A 15,466-nucleotide genomic window follows, 5' to 3' on the forward strand; every position below is an offset into this window, starting at 1 on the left:
GGGAGCTCTTCTTAATATTTTGACACCAAAATCATGTCGATACACCTTACCGACTGCGAGTAAAGCCACCCACGCTTTAACTTGACAGACTGTATATGTTAATAAATTAATTTTTTTAAAGAATAAATACAATTTATGTAACAGTTTTTCGCAAAAAATTATTAAATTTATCACTTTACTGCTTCTCTGATAATAAAATTGATGTTGCTCTAATATAAAAATATACATTTATTATATGATCAAATGTGATTCATAAAGCAAAATGAATTGTCTTCATTCTTTATGAAATAAATTTTGTTAACATGCTAATGGCACATGATATAATAGAAAATTCTGGTGTATTATTATTCAGAATTGTTTTATAAACTTTTTTCACGAAAAACAGAAAGTAAAAAATCTTCTAAATGAAAATTGTTTTTTCGTTTTCAAAAACTTTTCATAGTAGAGATAAATGTTTAAAACGAATAGTAATGGTATTTCAAGATCTTCATATCTGTAATAAACATTCTTGATAAAAAATCTAAATTTTTTTTATAAGTTTGAAAAACTATTTTCCATCGTAAATATTAGTATCACTCCTAAACTATTGATTAGATAAAAAATTACCGTCATTATCATTTTGGGTTGATTTTATCGAAAACATTGATTTAAAAAAATATAATTTGACACAAAAGTTGTTTTTTTATGAAGTACACAATTCTTCTGCAGAATGACTTTATATGAAAGCAATATTTCTCAAAATAATGCGTAAAAAACGTGAAAATAGAGCTTATTGCAAAAATTGAATGTACGCCAGAAATGAAAATGCACAGAAAACCTTCGAACATTTTTTGTAAAAGATACAACTATATACTCTGCTGCAGAGTAGCAACACTTTTTCTTGCTTTTTTTTAATGACTTAGCGATAGGAGGCTCGTCAATTGTTCAGCACGTTTGCTGGGAGCACGGTACATAGATCGTTAAAGCTTCGACGATAGTCGTTGTAACGAGAGGAGAGTTTCAGCCAGGGTGCCTTTGCGAAAACTTCTCAGATCTTCTGCTTTTCTGGAATTAAAGAAGTTCGACGGTCCACGTTCGTAGTTATCTTTCTTGAAAAAAAAAGATAGACTCAAAGGCGCAATGTGCCTAATGTAGCGAATGTATACGAAAAAAACAGATAAAAAGAGGGAAGATGGAAGATGGAGGGCTACACGGTCTGATAGATCACTGAAAAATGATAGAAACATTGATCGGATCCCCTTCCTTTGACCCGAGTGTTACGCCGTTAAAAATATTCCCAAGGTACGATTTCATCACGTCTCGGGTAAACTGAAAATTTCTTAGATTTATTGCGCTTCGTTTTTCCATCGAATGAGTATTTCTTAAAAGATTAGGATTAGGTTTTTAAGCGTAAAAAACAATTTCATTAAAAACTTTTGTCTTTATGCAAAAGATCTGTCAGGAAACCTCGATGCCACTATTAGTTTAACATTTTATGAACGTGCCGTAAACCCGCAGTGGAGAATCAAAAAATTCTCAGCTGGACTCCGCTAGACGGCAGCACTTTACTTACGACATAACGTACTGCCCTCTAGCGGAACACAGCAGAGAATTTTTGATTCACCACGGCGAGTTTACTCCTCCATCAATTATCCAGCTGTACGTTACCCCGTTTCAACCATTACCTGCCACGTTTTTTGCATCCAGTTTTTTCTTTGTTCAGTTTTACTAATGCTAGATCCCATGCTGGACTCACACGGACCAAAATTACATTATCGATTTTTTAAAACTTTGACTGCTTCTTTGCTAAATTAAGAAAATATAGATTTTCAGAGATTTAACTTTAACAAATGTTTGTTTGAAAAAGTTTCTTTAAAAATTGCAAGCAGTATAATTCTAGGAAACATTTTCTCTTAAAAAATAAGTTATCATTGATTAAAATTTAATCTTTTCCAAAAATTGGTAAAAAACGATTTTAAGATAAAAGATTGAAACCGACCTGAGCTATGCAGCGTTTAGTGCAGTGCAATTCGCGCTGTAGAGACTCAAAAAGTTTCCAAAATATAAAAAGTTAAATATTTTAAAAAAAATTTGAAGTTAAATTTTTGTCAATCTATATTTTCTCTGTTAAAGAAATAAGTAGCCAAATATTAACAAAAATCGATGTTGTAAAGGTCTGGTTTGTCTGAGTGCGGCATGGAATCCACCTAATGCTATTATTAAACAGGATTAAATTAATTTTTTATTATTTATTACATACTTTTCATTATGCAGGACAAGGTGCTTTGTAAGATACTAATATAGTCACAGCATGATATATGGAGTAGTAGGAACTTTGTCAATTATCAGTACGTGGGAGGCATATGCAAGCAATCCTAAATATACTCCACGATAACAGCGTTTCAGGCAATATGTTCATAAGCAGGCAGGCAATTGAGAGCTAAGGCTTGTGCGAGTAAACGTAGTCGACCTCCAAGTTGGCCGAGAACATGTTTAGATTAGTCGAAGCTCACTCGATTCGGCACGGAAGGCCAAGGGACTGATCCTCTACGTGTTTCAAAAAGCACGGATAGGATACGCACAAACACAAAATTACGTGTCAATTTTAAGCGCACACATACACATGACATGACGCGGCAGCGACCACAAGCGCACTGCACACACTGACAATCATAAGATTAAAAAATTTTGATTTCAATTATCAGCGCCTATGTCCGCAATTTCCACTCCAAGTTACTCGGAGCGAATGAGTCCCGTTGAATATTGACAGCGGTTTTGCTCTCTTTTTTCATTAGAAATGTGAACCGTCTTCCTAACCAATTCTAGTAACCACAATCAACAAGTTAAGATTTTCTTCTTTGGCTACGGTTGATTTAATCATTTTTAAATTTAATAACAGTGACTGACTAAGATTAAAAATTTCTGAGAAATGGAACAGAGCGTTGCCCAGTACATTTTAATACAGTAGACTTTTACCCATTCTGAAGATGCGCGAAATTGGTTTTTTATAAGCAACATTTCTTTGTGGGAGAAATCGGAGTTTCTGCATCATTGTAATAGTTAAAAAAAAATTTATTGCAATTGTCCAAAATTTGACATCAATGGTTTCTTAATTTATATAGAAATCAAAAGTTCATAAATTTAAGAAAATGGAATATCCATGTCATAAATTGTAAAGCTGCCTCAAACACAAATACAATTTTTTATTTAAGCTATGTTTTGTCAATGAGACAATTAATCTTCTGGGATCAATAGGCAGCTAATATTTGATGTTTTCCGTATTTAAAAATAATTGTTTGGTCTATCGATTTTTAAAAATTATGATGTAATTTTTCGTATTTCACATTTTTTTTATTTAATAAGTGTAATCTTTTCTTGTCGACTAAATATGCGTACATTCTCTCACATTATTACATTTTTTTTTCGTGACTGTAAAAAAATATCAATCTTTAAAAAAAATACAAAGGTAATATACGTTACAGCATTGTTATAAAACAGTGTAAATGGAAATTTTTCAAACTCAAAATTGTTGATACATATCGTTTTTATAGATAAATATGTGTTCACTGTGTTTTACTGTTTCCTACCATTTTCTAAAATAAAATTTATTCTTTAGTATAGACAGACAAATTTTAATATTAATTACTATGTAGTTTTGAGTAATAAATTGTATAATTAACGAATCTGTTATGTATTAGGTTAAAAAAATTATTGAACCTCAATCTTAGTGTAAATATACGTTCTTCCTATCATTGATATCGATGAAGAAATATTAATCTCTTTAAACTAATTGTAAGTAATAATTTTCTCTGAATAACGATTGCAAGTATTATTTACTCAAAATTTAATCACAATTACAGTAAAAATAGACCAATATATTTGAGAAGATGTTAAGAAATTTTAAGATACAATTCTTTTACATAAAATCATTTCATTTTTATGTCTATTCAATCTCTGAGAAATGTTTTACTTCATCGTTTATTTTGACCTACGGTCAGACAGAGTTATTTCAATTGGAACATTTTTTTGTTTAAATTTTTAAATCAACTTTTGAAGCTGGTTGCGGAATTTTCTGAACAGAATTGAAAGTTAAATCTAAGCCTTGCCTGTGGAAACTAGTTAGGTTTCTTTGCTGGTGAAAGAAGAGGAAACAGGAATATTTTTGGAGGAGATGCAGTTTTTGGTATGAGATCGAAAAATCGTAAAATGGTATAAATCGCGAGTCACGTTCCAGGTGACAGCGTCGACTTGATTTGGTTTCCGCACAGGGCTCAACACCTGGGGTCCAGTCTCGTACATTCAGTTTCAAACTTTTCAGCGTGTCAACTTTGTCAGTGACGTCTGGGGTTGAATCGAACTTTGTTAATAAGTACTCATAAAGTATCAGAACCTTTTTCGAAGTTGGCTCTGGTAGTCTAAGTTGGGCTTTGCTTAATGAGTGTAAGCGTCAAGAAACTTTAAAAGCTACTCTTACCTCGAGAATATTAAGAAAATCGAAAGGTTCCATACGCGTTAAAATTTAATAGTCTTTAAATATTTATGAAGAAGAAATTCATCTTTTACTCGATATACTCGAAGTGGTAAAATCGCTCTCAAAGTTTTCTTTAGTACTTAGGTAACGTTGATAGTTATTTGGGTTATGTATAGTTTAATTTTTTTTAAATTTGCATTTTCAGGAAGCTTTAGGTTTAGGCTCTAGAAATGTGAGTTGAATCTGAATGTACAAACCGGATCGGTAGTCAAATAAACTACAGAAAGTATACAATATATACACCATATATGTTAATATCTTAAATATCGAAAATGTAGACGAACGTAGTTATGTCTATGATATATTTTATATACGTTTCGTGGCCTGCGGAGCTCGTCCCGTAAGCTTGATTTTGCGTCCCTCATCTATGTCGCACACAAGACTATTCAAACTTTCCTTTCAGCCTTGACAACGTGGAACATGGAGCTTGGGAATAGGGAGAAATGCTTCCGTATGCAGTAATAATAAATATTTACTGTAGTTTTAAAAGTTTCCTGGTCACATACAAACGAACTGCGACAAACTTGCTACAATATGTGAAAATATATTATTTGATCAAAGATTATTCTTAAGTTAAATTTGATAGTAACATCTCACACAAAGAAGCATTTCAATTTTTAAATTAGAGATACACTCGTTTAGAAAGCTTTTGAAACAGCAAATAAAAATTAATTGTACCAGGTTTGTGTCTGCAGTGAGTATCAATAGAACGAATTCATGCAATAACATTCAATTTTCATTTTTAGATGTGTCTAGATTTTCTTTTTTTCTGTTTTGATAAAAGGAAAGTTGAAACTGTGTGTTGTTGTAACCAAATGTATGAAATAAAAAAATTTCAAAGATCGGCAGTAATGAAAAAAGGACTATGACCGCGGGTCGAACTCCGCAAGTAGGGCCATGCAACAAGAACATTGCGATTTTCAAATCAACGATAAATAACGAGTGGACAATATCTTGCGAAGACTGCGGAACGTAGCAAGGTTCCCTTGTAACAGTTCAGCCAACCAAACAGCTGTAACGAGCTAAAAACAAAGTTAGTAAGGCCGCCAGTGTGTATTCATGGCTTGTATACAGTACTCTGGCAACAAACATATAGAAGTATACTTTAGTGTCAAGTTATTTACATCAATTCCACCCCACAGGTATTTCCATTGTGAATATAATGTCACTTCAGGAAGTAATATAAAATTGTATTCTTTGAGCAAAATCGATTTTTGTGTGGATTTAACCTGCATGGGGAATAGATGGCAAGGAAGTGAATGGAGGAAACAATAGGATAGGAGAAAGTCTAAAACTTACATGATTAATTTACATTAAACCAGAAAGTTTACTACTGTGATGAAAAATATGAACTCTAGGGATTTGAAAGTTAATTTTGTTTTCTGGATTAAATTTCAAAGACTAGGAGATGGAGGTACGACTTCATTATAAATATTTCTGATAAATTAGTTACTAAACTCCTAATTATTTCATTTGTTCCATTATTTCTTGAGGTAATTCTACTGTTATGAAATAGGATATAGGATATCAATTTTCTCAATTTCCTTATCGTGATACTTGTGACTTTAAGATGAATTAGTGGGTTTCATGCCCCAGCAATTTAGAATCATCCCCATAGAAAGTTCTTATAACTAAGACTATTAGGAGTTGATCAAACAATTAACTAACTCCTTTCAGGAGGCCGCACGAACAGGTCCAAAGATTCATGAGTTCCATACAACACGCCTCCTCTGTTAAAAAGAAGAGAATCGATAAAGCTGATGAATTGCGTTCTGATTATTATCGTCCAGTTTGTATTCCTGGACTACGAAGGTTTAATTGAAGACGGTAATTTAATCAATTTACACAAAAAAAAAAACAAGATAAAATTTCAATATTGGCAAAAATGTAATATAGTATCATTATTAACAGCCAAAATCGTACCTCCTTGAATTGGATATGATTGGGTAAAGATTTCATTGATGAAGGTGAAAGATTAGTGTACGGAAGAGCGTGATAAAGAGAGAAAAATAAAACAATTGCGGGAGTGTTGATGAATTGTTTTGTATGAATAAGTGCACTGTACCATCATCACTTCGGACACAGAACTGATGCTGAGGACATACATGGTGACGCCGACTTCCACGGGCGGACCTGAAATCAAGAAGATCAACCGCCTTGGTCGATTTGACTTTCATCTGGTGGCCACTTAATCGAGAGGACAACAACTTCTTTGGGTACAGGATCCGCGTGGCAGCACAGGTTCTTCCAAGACTCTGTGAACCTTTATGAAAAACTTAAAAACGCTGAGGGTGTTTTGAAAGAACTGATTTGAGATGTGTGCGCCACGCGGATGTCGCACGAAAGCCAAAGTAATTAGTATATGTCGAAAACAGTTTCGTACCCTGTACGGAACCAAATCAACAGGACTCGTCGGCTACGTTGCCTGAAAAACTCGAAGAATCGGCTGGATTTGGACAATAATACGACACACGTGCGGTTGATGTTTACTTACAATCTACTTGATAGAAACATTCGTTTCGTTTTTTTTTCTTTACACTATTCTGTTTATTTTTCGTACGGTATATTTTTTTGAAAACATACGCGCATCCTGGATTCTGATTGATTCGCCTTTTTTCTTTTTGTTGAAACGCAATTTCTTTTACCATAGACGCACTGTCACTGCGATCGTTAAAAACGTTCACGCGGAAAGGGCGGAGGTGGATGTTTCTCATTGTCAGTGAACAAATCATCACAGGACTCGTTGGCCTTCTCGCCGAAAGCATTGGCGGTGGGGTGAATTTATCCGATTATTTTTTTACTGATTTTTTGTTCTTTCCAATATGATTTTACCGAAAATCAGTTTATCAGTGATGGCAGCGGGCAGCCTATTTCAGCAGCCGCGGCATAGCAGCTAGGATCTAATGGGAATTTATATTTTTGTTTATTTAATGAGTGTTGTGTTGAGCATGAAAGAAAATTTCACTAACAGTTGACAGGTCGATAAACTGGTTATGTGTAGCTGAATGTGGGCTTTTTTGAATGTGTGCTTTAACGAACTGATCGCCATATTGCGGGGTTTGCGTACTTTCATTGTTATCTCGCCACCGAGCGGAGTGCTGCAGAAAATAGAATGACATTTTTTATTGGTTCATTAGTCGTTATGCGGATCGATATAACATATAAGAGACTTTCGTGAAATGCCACCTGCTACCAGAGAATATTTGCAATTTCGAAATCGTGATGCCCGATTTCGCAATTTGCATTCCTAGATTAGAGTTTAAAATATTTTCAAATAGAGATCAAGATGGCGACCAGTGCGTAGAATAAATTATTGACTTTTGTGACCGATGAATATTGGTTTTTCTTCCTCAGGGTGGAATTAGAGAAAACTTTAATGCCACACGAGCCTCTCAGGAGATTTCCTAGTATTGTACAGACAGGGGGATTAATGATTTTTTTGCGTCCTGAGAAGACAATGCAACTTTTTTTCCCAGCGGTAAATTCCGAAAACTTTTTTTCTGTTTTAATAGTAGAAGGAGATTTTCTGGACAATAGGGGAGATTTACCATTAATATCCGCGTCTGTAATTACATTGAACTCGGTATATGTAACTGGTGTAGTGAGTTAGGATAACTAGCGATAAAACGCATGCCGATGAAAAATGACACAGACCCTCTAGAACTCGCTAAGGAAGACGTACCACAAGAAAAATATGAAAAACTCTCTAAGGACGAGATCCGGAAGAATTTGCTTGGCAACGGAAACTTTCTGCTTACCGAGGTGCTTACAGCGCGCGAACGTGATTTGGTTAACCCGGATTCAAAATCAGAGCGTTTTGCTTTACGAATGGGATTCGTCACTTGGGATCTCGTCCTCGCAACAATCTGTGATCCTCGAAGCTGAATAAATTTCTGAACACATTTTTCTATGTTCTTCAAAATTGATACAACTTATTTTTCAATCTTTTCATTTGATGACTATTTTTTGTTAGAAAAAGTTACATTTTGGCATGATGTAGCATTTATTAGACTAGCTTTACAATGATTAAATTAAAATGTTTGATAGAGAGGGAAAATTCAACGAAAGGATTGCTCACTCTTCAGTGAAATTTAATCGATAAGTACACTCGCCCGGAAATTAAAGTGTTTCCCACAAGTGGAATAAAGTTACTTGCTCCGTTCGATCACAGACCACATTCGCTTGAGAGGGACAAATACAGAGTAACAACGGTGTTCATGTGAGTGTGGTTATTTGTATGGCTAAAGTTTGCAGTGTGCGTTTGGCTGCAAAGAGAGATAACAATATAAAATTTCCCGTGTCATCGTCAATCGTAAGTGTAATTATATCATCATTTGACAGGAAATGCAATAAGCTCCGATATAAAAATTCACATTTCCATCCAGAATTAATCCTCTTTTTTTAGCTTGTATTTTTTTGTTTGATCTCTTTGCACACTTTGTTTGTGTACATGAATGTATTGTTTGCCGATAGTTTAAATTTCTATTCCCTTCGCGCGAATTTCGGAAAATGTAGCATATAATCCAGTGAGACCTTTCGTACAGCACGGTTTGGAACGTAACAATTAACAGTGAAATTCGTGACAACATTCAACATTTGCTGCGTCAGAAATGGCCAGTGATGTCCACTCTGTATCTCTGAGGGACACGGTTCCTTTTGTTATGGACATTGTAGTCTGATCACGTTAATTAAGAGCGATATAATTGTATCTTAGAAAATTAGAATCTCTTGGTAATTTGTGGAATTTCAGACTACAAGCTTCGTCTGCCAAAAGCAGATTAAACTCCACGGAACTCTTGGACTATATATTTATATCTTCCTATCCTCTTGTTGTAAGTTAAGACTTTTGTTTCAAGTGCCAAGTTTCTTGCTACTAACAATTATCGAATTAACCTTTCGGTCCTCGAGAAGACTTAGTCCTCTTTGTACTCGATTCTCTAACAGCTTATCGTTAAAGAGAAATGTAGTGCCCAATTGCTTACATATATAACCATTATGTTTTATAAATAAAGTAAGTTCTACGTAATTATTGCGATGTTAAATTATTGCTGTATTCTCTTATTCCACAAAGTTTCCGATTGTGTTCGAATCTTATTCAGGCATGAGCATATCCCAACATCCTAATTCTGTTCTAATTCTGTATGAGGATGGCTGTATTAATCATCTCGTTAGTAAGACGGATAACTGATCAGCCGCTTAGCTCAGATTACCAATAAATTGGTTACTTTCAGTTTAGTCCTTGCCCCCAGTAATATACCGATATCCATTTTCAACAGGGATAATAAGTGCGACATCAGATTACCATCAGATTTAATTACAAAATGTAGCATATGACTTGCTTGATTGAACTTGTTACGTTTCATCACGTCCTGTTAGAAAGTTACTTGGATTCCTGGAGTTGTAAAATTTCTAACTCACTGGCAATAAATTACAGTCTTCCTCAGGAATTAAAAGACTTTTTATGATTAGGGAACCTTACAACTCCACTAGTAGGGATTTTTGGTAGTCTAAATTGTGAAACAGGTGTATTATATAGATGTTATAGCGGCAACTGTTAACGGGCGTTAAAAGAGGTTACTATAGGTTAGGGGTAGTGAGAGGTTTACGATTGGAATGATTGCATGTACGGATTATAAATTGATTGAGCGGGAATGACAGCATAAGACCTAAGTAATACCATTTGCACTTCGGATAGCGAGCTGATACTCAAGACGTACATGGTGACGCCCACCTCGACAGGAGGACCTGAAATGAAGGTTAGTTCACTCAGTCGGTCTTTACGACCGAATCTACGTACATTGGCATAGCTACTTTGATCAAAAATCATGTCATTCTTTTTTAAATTCTATTAGATAAATCAATAATTATGGCCGAATTATTAATTGCAACAGTGTCGATATCCCAACATTTCACCGAGAGACGCCACAACAATCATTCTCATATACTGAAAATCAATCTGGTGGTACTTTTTGAAAAAACCTGAGTCGCATCCAATCATGGTATTGTGTCAAAGTCTAAAGCTTTTTAGATTTCCAAGTGCAAAAATAATCTTGGCACTTTGATACAATTTCCGAATCATTTCCCCCAATACTGTGAAATTGCTTCTACTCGAGATTCACTCGAGTCTGTACTGAGCAAATCTTGAACGCAGGTTTTTGCACTTAAATTTTCCTGACTTTCAATCATTCTAAATGGATATTCTAATTAACTGACTTTGCTGGACGATAATGTTCGTTTTTCACATGTAAACATTTAGGTAAAAACTAGCTTCTGAAGATATAAATTATTACTTTAAATGTGTTATTTATTTTTGCCATAATGATTCAATAGTACTGATGGTTTTTCTTCAACAGGTTTTTTTCTAGCTTAAATGAAGTATCTTTCTCAGGGAAATTTCACCACCTTTGAATTTTTTGTTGTCAGCTAGATTGAAAAATATGCAACTGCAAGCAGAAATATGGCATAGGTTTTATGAGATCGATTCTAGACAGCTGTAGAAAATCCAGTCAAATCTGAACTGGAGGAAGAGAGATTCTTGATTCACTGAGCGTGAAACTATGCAATCGGATATTTTTAAAAGAAATCCGCATCTTGATTCTAAAATATCATATTTAAAATCAAGAGAGGTTTCCTAGAACCAGAAACTGAAGAGAGCTTGCATGCTGTTTTCAGAGGAAAAGTCTGGGAATTTCGGGAATTTCTGTAGTAGAGAAAATCCTGGATGATTATTTAAATCGGAAGCGGGCTTTATGAAAAAAAGGTTTTAGAAAACACTGGATATAATACTTTTCTTTTGTAAAAGGAGTGATACATTTTGAAAACAATTCACTAGTATGTTTAAATTCTTTTTATGATTTTAGTTTTCATGTGAGCTTTCTGGAACCACTATTTTTGCTTTCGAAATTAAAAAAAAAATTAAATATTTCGCACACAAATGGAGATTTTTAAATGTTTTTGAAGAATTATTATTAAGTAGTTGTATCGGTCTCACTTTTCTTTCAATAAATGAACTCATTGATTAATATACTTATTTCTGAATTATCTTGAACCATTTCAACATGTTTAAGCGTATTTTTAAATATTCCCAAACATTTTTTATAAATTTCAATACTTTGAAGAAATTTTTCAGATTTTAGGGTATTTAAAAGATTTAAAACATTCCAAGGAATTATTAATTGCATTCACTCATTATAGGGCATCTCAAAGCGTTTGAAATATTTTAGGATGATGCATTTTGTAGAATTTTGGAATACATGGAATGATTTTACAGGATCTATGATAAGATTTTATTACATTTTGGAAGATTGCATGGGATTTTATAAAGCTTCCGAAGATTTTAATGATTATAAGTGTTTTTAAAGCTCTTATGGTGTCAAATAAATGTCCCAAGATTTTAATGAATTTATTGAAAAAGTAAGGTATTTCTTTGGGTTTCAAAAATTTGAAGAGATTTAACATTACTTTTGGAATTCAACCTGAATTTTTTTAATTACTCGGAATTCTTGTGAATCTTCTTAATTAAATTGAATTTTTCAAAATTAACTTAAATCAGTGGATTTTTGGCCTTTATTAAAGTCTTTGTTTAATTAATCATGAGAATCAATTGATATCAAAGGATTTGACATATTTTAGAAAATTTTAAAAGATTCCAAGGCATTTTAAAAAGATTTAAACAATTTCAAGGGTTTCGATAATTTTGCAAGATTTTAAAAAGTTTGTATGCGGTTGAAAGATTCATCACCAATTTTTATACAATTTTATAATATTTTAATGGATTTCAAGAAATTTATTCATAAGCTTTAAGAAATTTCGTAGAGTTTTAAAGACTTTAAGAGGTTTTCTAATATTTTTTGCAATTCATTTGGAATTCGCCCTCGATCTTTACCAATTTATCCTGAATTATTTGAAGTTGTTTTGAATTCTTTCACATTCACTCCATTCTACTCAATTCAATACATTTTTAAAAATTTTTTGCTTGATTCATCTTGGAATCTTTGAAACTCACCTTAAATTCCTAGGCATTTCATAAAATTCTTTTAAATTCTCTTTAGTTTTTCTAAACTCATTTCAAACTTACTCAGTTCAATCAATTTTTTCATATTTTAGAATTGTTTTGAATTCAATTGATTGTTTTTAAATTAGTTAAATTTTTTATGAATTTTATCTAATTCTTATCGTTTCACTTAAATTCCTCTTCAATGACTCAAATGTTACTGAAATAAAGAGTTTTTTTCTAAATTTTACAATTCATTTGAATTTTTTGTAGTCCTGAGTCACTTTTTTGGGTAGCAATTAGAATGGTTTCAAAGATTTGAACAGATTCAAAATTATTTTTTGGAATTCACCTCGCATTCTGATTAATTTAGCCTAATTTGTTTTTTAATTCTTTGGAACTCCCTAGAATTCACTTAAATCCTTCTAAATTTACTCAACGTTAGTTAATTCAATAGAGTTTTTTTGCATTTTTAAAGGTTTTTTATATAATTCATTCTGAAGTCTTTTAATCTCATCTTCAATTCTTAGGCATTTCATCAAATTATTTTGAATTTTTCAAAGCGCATTTCAAAGTGACTGAATTCATTAAGTTTTTTTATATTTAAAAAGTGTTTTTAATTCATTTTTTAAAAATTCATCTTGAATTTTCCTGAATTTAATTGAATTCTTCTCGTTTACTTTAAATGCCTCTAAATTTATCCCAATTTTACGGGAATCGATGGCATTTTTTTGATTTAAAATTATTTTTTAGTTCGCTGGAATTATTTTAAATTAAACTTGAATTGTTTTGAAATCTTCTGCATTTTTACCCTTTGAGTGCGAAAAAAGTACCCTATGAGCATGACAAAAAGTTCCATTTGGTTCCGATATTTTATCCCATAGGGACTGTAAGGCCTGTGAGCATAATCTATGCAGAAATTTCTCTAAAAATGGTATTATTCATGTATTTTTATTCCCAAAAGCGTCTTGCAATTGCAGACCTCATATAACGAGCTGTGGTGCCTGAAGTGTTCTATTTTCAAGACGGTCCCTGTAGTATCCTATTTTATGTCAATAACCTACATTTTTTCCAATTTTAACAAAATACTTTATTTTTTGCCAAAATAAATACATTTGTAAAATAATAGTTGAATTTTCTACATACAATTACAAATTTCTAACAAAAAAGTGCTATACTTTACATTTCGATAAAAAATAAAATTTATGAAAAAAGAATTTTAAAACCAAAAAGAGGAATATTTAGCAAATAAAGATTTTTCACTCAAGAAAAAAATAAAAGTTTATTTAAATCGTTGCACTTTCAATCCAAAAGACCAATTTTCTCGAAAAAAATTGAATTTTCAAACCAAAATATAATTTTTCAGAAAAAAATTAATTTATCACGATACTGATGTATTTTAACCCAACAAATATAAAATTGCAAACCAAGACAATTATTTTTTTTACTAAAAAGGAGTTTTTAACTACAAAAGGTAAATCTTAAAACAGTGAAAAAGTTACATTCTCAGTTGAAAAATTGATTTTAAACAAAAAGTACAGTTTCGGCAAAAACAAATGAAATTTTAAATTAAAAAGATAAATTTTTAATAAAAAAGAATGAACTTTTGACAATATTCTTGAATTCTGTACTAAATAATTGCATTTTTATTCAAAAAAGATGAAATTTCTTTTAAAACAAATGAATTTTTGATAAAAAAATAGTAATTTTTCTAAATATTTGATTTTTTTAGCCAAATAAGATTCCAGTTGACTTTTCGATATCAAAACATGAATTTTGAACAAAAAATAGGTTTCTACAAAAAAATGAAAGTTTTAGTTAAAAAAAATAATTTTTCAAAACAAAAGGGATAAATTTTTAATAAAATAGTTCAATTCTCTACAATCTTGTTAATTTTATGCTAAACGCTCGAATTTTTAACCAAAGAGTATGACTCTTGAATAAGATTTAAAAATTTTCAAGCAAACAGTTACGATTCTGTCCAAGAAAAATAAAATTTTTACTAAAACAGGTGAATTTTTAAGTTAAAGAGACAAATTTTCAAAACAGAGTTGACTTTTCAACACAAAAATCGGAATTTTAAACAGAAAGTAAATTTCGTACGAAATAGTTTATTTTTCAAAAAAAAACAGTTGGATTTTTCCCAAGAAAGATCCAATACTTATACTAAAGAGATCAACTTTTAAATCAAAAGACAAATTTTTAGAAAAAATATAGTTTCATCCAAGGAAGATTTCAGTTGACTTATAAGCAACAAAATATGAATTTTAAACAAAATTTAATGATCTACGATAAGAGCTGATTTTTTAACCAAGAAAGGCGAAATTGTATTAAAACAGTCGTATTTGAAACCAAAAGGATGGCTTTTTAAGAAAAATGTTATATTTTCAAATGAACGACAAAATTTATGACTAAAAAGATAATCTCCAGGAGACATGTTTTGCGAATTAGCAAAAATTACGTACATGAGTGAATACCCCCCCCCCCCCTTCTGTAAAAAATCATCACAAATTGTCATGGCCCCCCTGGGCTGTTATGTAATTAAAGTATGGTTCCTTATCTAAATTATGCATAAATTTTCAATTCTATACTCTGAGTAAGCATAAATTACAAAAAGAAATCTTGAAATTGGTCAAGGGAAAAATATTTTCGAGGGAAACACGGGAATTTCCAATTGTCTGATTATTGGACACCCTATATCTATCTGTCCAGTGAAAAAGGTATGTTCTAATATAAATACGAAAAGCATGAAAGCTAAAAATTTGAGGAGAATCGACCATATTTTTTTTTATAAAAAATTAAACTTCGATTTGTCCTCTCGTTTGAGGAGAGAACAATTGAATTCCTCTTTGGTTTCTGGATGGGATATGCACGTGCGTGCAATAGTTACTCTTTGCTTGGTTCAGTTTCTTCCCTTTTCCCTTTGCCCTTTGTGGTACGCATAGCTCGCTGGTAGCATGGAC

The 15,466-nt window shown here is 32.2% G+C and overlaps 1 protein-coding gene across 1 annotated transcript in view; it reads right to left on the bottom strand.

The window, feature by feature from the left end:
• The window catches only part of LOC117176284 (gamma-aminobutyric acid receptor subunit beta), a 325,198-nt gene that overhangs the window by 143,474 nt on the left and 166,258 nt on the right, over positions 1 to 15,466 (bottom strand). The window contains exon 3 of the mRNA XM_033366468.1: positions 10,188 to 10,255. Within this exon, the coding sequence (XP_033222359.1) occupies positions 10,188 to 10,255 (68 nt within the window). The remainder of the gene's footprint in view (positions 1 to 10,187; positions 10,256 to 15,466) is intronic.

This window comes from Belonocnema kinseyi, chromosome 7, assembly GCF_010883055.1.
Source record: "Belonocnema kinseyi isolate 2016_QV_RU_SX_M_011 chromosome 7, B_treatae_v1, whole genome shotgun sequence".
In the NCBI taxonomy this organism is placed as follows: Eukaryota; Metazoa; Arthropoda; class Insecta; order Hymenoptera; family Cynipidae; genus Belonocnema; species Belonocnema kinseyi.